Source organism: Nicotiana tabacum, chromosome 16 (assembly GCF_000715075.1).
Source record: "Nicotiana tabacum cultivar K326 chromosome 16, ASM71507v2, whole genome shotgun sequence".
Lineage (NCBI taxonomy): Eukaryota > Viridiplantae > Streptophyta > Magnoliopsida > Solanales > Solanaceae > Nicotiana > Nicotiana tabacum.
This window is the reverse complement of record NC_134095.1, coordinates 121,129,496-121,137,993: the sequence shown is the minus strand read 5'-3', so window position 1 is coordinate 121,137,993 and position 8,498 is coordinate 121,129,496. Positions and strand designations below refer to the sequence as shown.

The 8,498-nt window shown below is 37.6% G+C and overlaps 1 protein-coding gene across 5 annotated transcripts; it reads left to right on the top strand.

Moving 5' to 3' along the window:
* Positions 1 to 3,053: 3,053 nt before the first annotated feature.
* On the top strand, positions 3,054 to 8,259 carry LOC107804158 (uncharacterized). 5 transcript variants are annotated; one of them, XM_016628001.2, is made up of 4 exons: positions 3,054 to 3,408; positions 6,156 to 7,138; positions 7,267 to 7,799; positions 7,899 to 8,259. In XM_016628001.2, exons 2-4 carry the CDS (start codon positions 6,185 to 6,187, stop codon positions 7,999 to 8,001), a joined length of 1,590 nt encoding a protein of 529 aa, XP_016483487.1. In that variant the 5' UTR covers positions 3,054 to 3,408; positions 6,156 to 6,184; the 3' UTR covers positions 8,002 to 8,259. The 5 variants fall into 5 exon arrangements, with proteins under 5 accessions (XP_016483487.1, XP_016483483.1, XP_016483484.1 ...); XM_016627997.2 differs by having other exon boundaries at positions 6,023 to 7,138; XM_016627998.2 differs by lacking the exon at positions 3,054 to 3,408 and adding an exon at positions 3,957 to 4,110 and having other exon boundaries at positions 6,023 to 7,138.
* Positions 8,260 to 8,498: the final 239 nt, after the last annotated feature.

Below are 8,498 nucleotides of genomic sequence, written 5' to 3'. Positions count from 1 at the left end.
CTAAGGGCTACCTTAATTCGAGTTCAAGCGAATCATTCTCACTCGACATCTATCTATCTAGCCTAAGGGCCACCTCAGTCCGATCTCGAGTAAAACATTCTCACTCTACGACTAGCCTAAGGTCTACCTTAATTCGAGTTCGAGCAAATCATTCTCACTCGACATCTATTTATCGAGCCCAAGATCCACCTCAGTTTGAGTTCGAACATTCACTCGGGGACTACTGATCATAAATTGTCATGGGCAATCCTTACTATCGGTCCTTACTATCTCAATCTTGGATCTTCGAATAAAAACTAATTATTCCATGCTAAGACACTTTGACCTTTGTATAAATAAACAAAAAAGCAAAAGATTCAGAAGCCATAGAAGGGAAAAGTTTTATATATACATCAAAATCTTTTACAAGGGCAACACAACCCGATGGAAGTTCTTTTACAGAGGCCGAAGCAGCATCGATAGAAATACATAAATTATTTAAGAGCCTAAATAGCCTAGTCATCTTCGAGAGCAGCATCTCCACCCTCGGGGTCTTCCCCACCATCGAACTCACTCAAGCTCTCGGAGTCATCATCATCCTCGGGATAAGGTAACCTCCTAGCTTCAGCTTCAAGCTCCTTAGCATTCACGATCTCGGTTGAGAGGTCGAAGCCCCGAGCATGGATTTCCTCAAGGGTCTCCCTTCGAGATTGACATTTGGCATGCTTGGCGATGTCCCTTTCTCGAACCTGAGCAGCCTCCACATCGGCCCGATAAACAGCCATCACTACATCAGCATTGGCCTTGTTTGCTTTGACCTCCGATTTGGCCGCTTCGAGCTCCGTGACCAGGCTCTCCCGATCGAAAATTGCCGAACTCAACTGGGACTGAAGCTCCTCGATCTTTTTGGCTTGTTCCAAGGTTTTCTTTTTTTAACTCGGAGCTAAACTTCAGCCGAAGCCAGCTGGGCCTGGAGGGTCTCCTTTTATGAGGCCAGGCGATCCATGTTCTTTTTCCATTTTTTGGCCTCATATTTACTTCATCTACCTCTTCACGGAGCTGCCCTATTATGTCAATCTTTTGTTGGACCTGTGGATTCAAACCGTTAGTCACTGTGCCCGATTCACCATCATTAAATTCAAAGATTCTTCTTACTAGCTCAGCCAGGTCGACATGCTTTTTCCGAGCCATCTCTAGCTCAGCGTGGAGGCCCTTAGCTTCCCGTTCTCTTTGCTCACTAAGAATTTTGTAAGCATCATTTTTCTCAGTGAGCCCTCGGACCTCGGCCTCATACCGGCTCAGTCCCCCTCGGAATCAGAGAAAAGCCTTGTAATGAAGCATCGAAGCCTACAAACACAAAATAAGAAGTTATATAAAAAGAAAAAAAGCATAAGTGCAAAACTTAACATTGTTAAGAAGATCTAGGATTACCTGGTACATTGTCAAGAAGATCTAGGATTACCCGGTTTAACGTCTGTTGAGATTCATTGAAAAGATAGGGCACTTCTACACTAGCACCAACCGCCTCTTCGACAGCCTTCCCACCTCGAGGCGAAGTGTCCTCGACTCTTTCTGGTTTCGGATCTTCGGCTGAAACTTCCTCATCGACCTCCTCATGTCAAGACGGTCCAATTTCAACATCCGCCGGTTCAGAGGACCCTTGAATCATGACACATGCCCGCATACGGGCCACCAGCTTGGATCCTTCTTCTTCTTTTTCTTCGAACTCATCCCTTAGCCGCCGGACTGAGTCCAAGGATAGAGCGCCGGTGTTTCCCTTGGGTTTACGGGCTTGCCTCTTTTTGGTTTTCTTCCCCTCAGAATTCGAGGAACTCGGGGCTCTTTCCTCTTCTTCTCTCTCACCTGCTTTGGAACAGATGGTTGGGAAAAGACCTCTTCATCACCAGACGGGGGCCTTATTGCCACGTCCTTCCCGAGACCTACAAAAGAAAAAAGATGAGTAAGCTCAGGAAGAAGTCCGTGCGATGACCAATTATTAAATTGGAAGGAAAAATTTACCATGATTACGGGCCTCCCATCGACCCTTCAAAAAATCGCGCTATGAATGCTCGGAATATGTCCTCTACGACACGAGGCCCCTGACCCATTCCTCGGGTCGAAGAATTGCATCCGGCATCCAAGCGACGGCTGCATCGAGAAACATCGATAAGAAGGGAAAAATGAAAAATGCAATAAACAAAGTTTTAAGGGTAAAGCTAACTTACGCTTCATGTTCTATTTCTCAGAAAATGACATATCCTCGGTCAGAATCAGATCTGAGGTCTTCACTCAAACAAATCAGCCCATCCAACCTCGATCTCGATCCTCCTCTATGCTCGGGAAAGGTGTTTTTGTGGCCCGGCGAGAAAGTTTTATTAGTCCCCCTCCATAGAGTCGAGGACTATACAGACGTATGAGATGATCGATAGTGAAGGGAAACCCATAGATTTTACTTAAAATGAAGCGAAGAAGTATCACTATCCTCCAGAAAGAAGGGTGAATTTGACCGAGGGTAAGTAGGTATAGTTTAATGTAAAAATTTGGTGCACGTAAATTATTACCCTTGTTAGATGTAGCAAGTACCTAACAAATTAAGATAAGTTTTATCTTGTATAGGGTATTTACACCCATCAATAATAAATATAAGACGGCTGTATCTTTCTTACACCGTTATTTCTTAGTCATGATTATTTATTTATTTTTTTAAATTTTGACAATTAAAATAGTTTGATATAAATATGAAAAACGTATAAAAAGACTAAGACCCATTTGTTTATAGATTCTTTTTTCCTTTTTGATTTTTTTTCGAAAACGTGTTTGTTCATAAATTTGTATGTTTTTGAATATTTTTTTAAAATAAGTTTTTCAAAAACCAAATTATTTTAATTTTTTTCCCTACTCACAAAACTAAAATATTTTTTCAAATGAAATATAATTCCAAACATAATTTTAAATATTATGTTTCAACTTAACTTCAAAAATTACTTTTTTCTAAACACTATACTTTTTTCGTCCAAAAGCTACTAATTATGGTGGCTAACTCAAAATCCAAAAACGAAAAACTATAAAATTGCTCTTTGGAGTTTGGCCTAAAAGCAAATGTCAGAAACCCAACCAAACAGCTCAGTTCCGATTCACCTTTGACTCTCTCTTTGTCCCTTTTCTTCTTCTCCATACATATATATCTGCAAAAAAGTCAGCTCTTCCATTCCATTCCCTTCCCCTTTTCCTTATTTCTCACTCTCATCTCTCAAACTAATATATGTTTTCTAACACCCAAAATTTATACGAACTCCGGCTTACTTTTTTATATACATAGTGTGTGTGTGTGTTGTGGATTTTAATGGAATTTGATTTATCCAAACAAGACGGCACTTGATACTGCGCGCGGCGTGACGGGGGCGGCGGTGATCTGCTTCTCGGTAGACGGTAAGCCGGCCCCTTGTTTTTTTTTTTTTTTTTGTTAAATATAGAGCAAATAATTAATACTGTTGTCTTTCTGTAGCCACTAATTAATGCCTTCTAAAAGTTTCTTTTTTCTCTTCTTCTCTCTCCATTTATTAGCACTATTCGTGCACTGTTTTAAATGCACGTAGCCTTCCTACAGTGTGTAAATCAGGTATATAGCTTCTTTTTTTTGTGGAAATATATATATTTATACTAATTGTCACTAGAAAAGTGACGAATGCAAGATAATACACATTGTCAAACAAAAAAATTTAACCGAATTTGGTACATGCACTAAAGTCTAAACCATATAATTTACTAGTTAAATAATAAAGAAAGATAAAATTACATACTGATTAACAAATAAACTTTTAAGTATAAAATTTGTTTACTGCTTTTCTATATAGTATGCTATATGTACAAGCACAGTACGCATGTTTATGTACAGAGTGCACAGATGACAAGTGAATATTAATTGCATTAACAGAGAGAGAGAAGAGAGATTTTACCAATTTAGGTTTGTTGATTTAATACTGCTATGTTCCTCCTTTTCCTTTTTGCTCTTCTTACTTAAAAATTACATTCTTTTCTTTCACATTCATTTTGTTTCTTAATTGCCTATGTTGATTGAATTTAAATGGCATGACTCTTTGCCATTTCATCAGGTCAAGATTTCATTACTTGGTATCTCTCTCTCTCTCTCTCTCTCTAAATATTTGTAAATTTGTTGTCTCTATTTATGTGTATCTGTATGTCTGTGTTGATGCAGAAGATGGTCTCAGATTTTGGGATTTATCTGTTAATTTAGCTTGTTTTTGCAGTTAGTTTTCCGTGGCTGTGATTGCATTTTCTTTAGTGTTATCTTGTTTTTTGCTCTTTGCTCTTCATATCTGAAATTTAAAGCTGTATTTAGTGTTCTAAGTTTGTTTAGCCTTTCTGAGATTTAAATATCAGTAGAAAATATAATGAATTTCTAGAATTTTATTTATTTCATTTTGAATAGTATTAGCTTGAGATGAGTTTATATAAAATTATTAGTGAAAATTCATATAACTGGCCGTAACTTATTTGGGATTAAAGGTGTTTTGATACTTTGCTATGAAACCCAAACCCAAATATTGTCATACGATTAAAGAATTTAAAATTTAAATGTTTACCCTTTTATTTATGGTTTTATGAGATTGTGAATTGTATTGGGATCTGAGAAGAACCTGCCAGAATGTATAACTCTGGAGAATGCCTTTTTCATTATTTTTCTAATTTTTTAGTTACCCTTTTGAGGGGGTTAATTAAAATATTAGTAAGGGATTAGATCTAGTAAGAAGTGAGTGGTAATTTATTTGTAGATAGCTAAAGGACAAAACAAATGGTGGGGATTGGTCATTGACTTAGGAAATGGGCTTGTATTTTGGCCGTTTAAGCTATGTACAAAATTTTCAAAGTTGAAATGACCAGTTCTTGTCCTTTTCTTTATCTACTATGGACAAAGTTCAGCTGCCATGTGGTTAGGCAATTTAACATAAAAAGTGACTATTTGTACAGGAGGTAAGCCAACTTGCTTTGTTTTTGTAATTTTCCTGCATTTTGATTGAGATCATTATGCACCTTTGGCATTTTTTTTCTTTTTGTATTTTTTTTTTAAATTTTAAGTTTGTGTGAATTCTGTGCAACAGAAAATGAGCTGGTTGTTTTTCTGTAACTGAAGTTTTCTCTGATGTGTTACTGACAGTAGTCCGCCTTGCTTAATCCTTTGGTCATGGTGTGAAATTATTTCTATTGAACTCCTGTTAGATGATCTGAACTATTTTCAACGGTTCTTTCATGTTTATGGTGCAAAAGCCATTAGATCTATCTCCAGTGGTATATGAAACTGGTTCACTGTCATTCTGATTCTTTTTTTTTTTTGGGCTTCGTGTTGTATAAGGTCGGAAACTTGTATGTTAAGTGTAAGGATAGGTGTATGATGTAGAAATACTCTAGCTTTGAGAACGCCTAATTTGCTTAATAGACAAATTTTATATTATGAATGAAAGGACAACTGGTGCTGTAGAGTGGGATGGTTAAAGACTATAGAGGATTCATATCTCAGTCCGTACTTAGTTTGGGAATGAGGCATCGTTAGATTGTTTGCATTCTTGGCCACTGTTCTCGTTAATACTACTAGATGGTTTGGCCTGTTATACTATGGTGTTTCTGGCTACTTTTTTGGGGTCGAATATGTTGCTAAAATTATCCTTGTCAAGGAATTTGCAAGTATTCACAGCCAATTCCTCCTAAACATATTTTGGAAAGTCTGTTGACATAGGTTTCTGAGTCATATATATCTTACCTCAGATGTTGATGTTTGCTTCACTGCTTGTGAGAATTCTCCAGACTCGTCCAACTGATGTAATCTATGAATTTTCTGCTGCTGCTAAGAATGCATCTTTCGTAGGTCTTAAGCTCGCCGATGGCTTTTTTTCTACTTTTAATACAATAAGGAGTGAATTAATCTGATACTTCCTGTTTCTGGTTATCTTTGCCTTACTGCCCATTGAATTTGTTCAAATACTTATCTATTTATGGGATTCTTTACGTCTTAATGTTATATTGTCAGATTGCACCTAAACAGGACTCAATAGATCATATTATCTCTCAACTTGGTTCTTGAATTGAGAAGTTAAATCGCCTGTGGACATTGATTGTCTGTTTGTATTCCATGTATTTGAATCACTTGAATGTGACGACAGTGTCTTAACACGCTGAAGAGAAGGCCACCATGAAGGAAAATCTGGACGAGAAATTAAATCACTCAAATGGTTACAATGAGTCTAAGTCTTTAGTCTTTCCAACAAAAGATCTGCTTGATTCAAATGGTTATCATGGCGGTAAAGACTCTTTGGAAAGTGAAACAAAAGAGAGGAATGAATTCTGGAAACATCAGGAACTTAATGGCTCTGTATTTTTTGAAGATATTTCAAGAAGTAACAAACATGAAACTACTTGTAAGAGAAATGGAAATCCTTTTGCATGTGACACAGAAGATAGAGATCACACCTGGAGTATTCCAGAATTTGAGGGCTCGATGATTGTTGACGTTGATGATAAAGAAAATGGAGCCATAGTCTCTAATGCACCATTTACCTCTGTTTCAGAGTTGTTTGGTATAGACACTCTTTTATTTACCGATAAGGGTGTCGTGGAATGCAAATTGCCTGAATCGACAATTTGCTACAAAGAGAGTAACTATAACATTATGAAAGACATATGCATAGATGAGGGATGCATAGATGAAGGTGTACCTCTAGTGGATAAAATTGTAACTGAAAGCACGAAAGATGATCAGCCCAACTCGTCTGTTTCTCTAGCTGCTGACGAACACCGCCCCAGCTATACAAGGGGAGATATTGACAGTGAATTGTTCTCAACAGGTGAGTATAAAGCTTCATCAATTGAAGATACCGACAAAATTGCTTTGGCTCATCATACAACTAAAGAAGATGAGGATACTAAATCGCTTGTTCCAATTCCAAGTGTTTTAAAACCCTCCTCAGAAGATAATATCAGCAAAGGTGCTGTTAAGGATTCTTGTCTAGAGGATGTGATGAAGATTTTTGGATCAAAATATACTACAATGGCAAAAGCCATTAACACATCAGAAAAAGAACCCGGCATTCAGAATTCTAAAGAATCTGGCTCTGATGCTGATCAATCAGCACAGCAGCCTGATCAGGTTTGTTTATGTTATTTTTACAAAGTCGCCTATATTTAAATGCCATGTGGTTGATAAGTCTATGTGCATTTTTTTTGACACATTCCTGTGGTAAAACTTGATTACAAGTGCAGTTCCTTGAACTGCAGATGCCTTCTGGCGTGGCAACTGTCAACAGCCAAAATGCCGTCTCGGCACCTGACGAAAAAAACAACAATGGGCCACGTAGCAACTTCTTTTCCAATAGCAAGTCGGAAGCTGGAGCTATTACTTGTGACCAAAGCTCTACTGAGTCAACTTTAAGTAGCAGTGTGGAAAATGTCGTCAACAACTTGCCTGAAAAATCCCTTAAATTAGAGTCTAACTCCAGTCACAAGGATGGGAGTTCTGATAGCATTTCAGCTGGTAGTCAATTTCATTTTACCAACAGTGTGGACAGGAGCGATAGGACTGTTCATGGACAATCTCTTGACCCCAAAAATATGGCTAATCTCGAGGACAAAACCTCTGATAATCTCCCCCTCGGTACGCATGGTCATTTTGCAGATGGAGAGGCAAGTTTTTCTGCAGGAGGTCCTGCATCTGGTCTGATCACTTACTCGGGACCTATATCACATTCGGGCAGCGTTTCTCTTCGGTCAGATAGCAGTACAACCAGTGCTAGATCCTTTGCCTTCCCAGTGTAATCTTCTGCTACGTCTTATGCTAAAATATTTTTTCCCATTATCTTCCAGTTGCTGCAAGTATGTGATGAACATTTTACTTGTGTTGGTATTTGCAGCTTACAGAATGAATGGAACAGTAGTCCAGTAAGAATGGCAAAGACAGAAAGAAGGCGGAAACAGAGGGGTTGGAGACAGAGCCTTCTCTGTTGTAGATTCTAAGTCCTTTTATTTCTTTTAATAGGGTTGTTAGTTCAAATATATACATCACTTATAATCCGAAATCATGATCCATTGAGTATTTGTAATTATAAATGTTGATATTCTCTTAGGAATGATATGTCAGTGGTGGTAGGTTTAGATGGCTCTTTGAGTTTGATTACTTAAAGAGTGGAGGCTGTGAAATGTAAAAATTCACATATTTGTTTTCCTTACTTTATATGATCCTTCTATAATATAATCATTTAGCAGTGAAACTTATATTACCTTAAACTAGCTTACTGTTTATATGATCCTTCTATAATATAATCATTTAGCAGTGAAACTTATATTACCTTAAACTAGCTTACTGTTATGCTCCTTTGCAAATCTATTCTAAGGATGTGTAACGAAGATTTCTCTATTTTTAATCAAAGGTTTCGAGAGTGAGTTTTGAGAATAGAGAACCTCTTAATAAGGAGAACTTTACCCCAATAGTGGGCTGCCGGGTTTGAATTCAG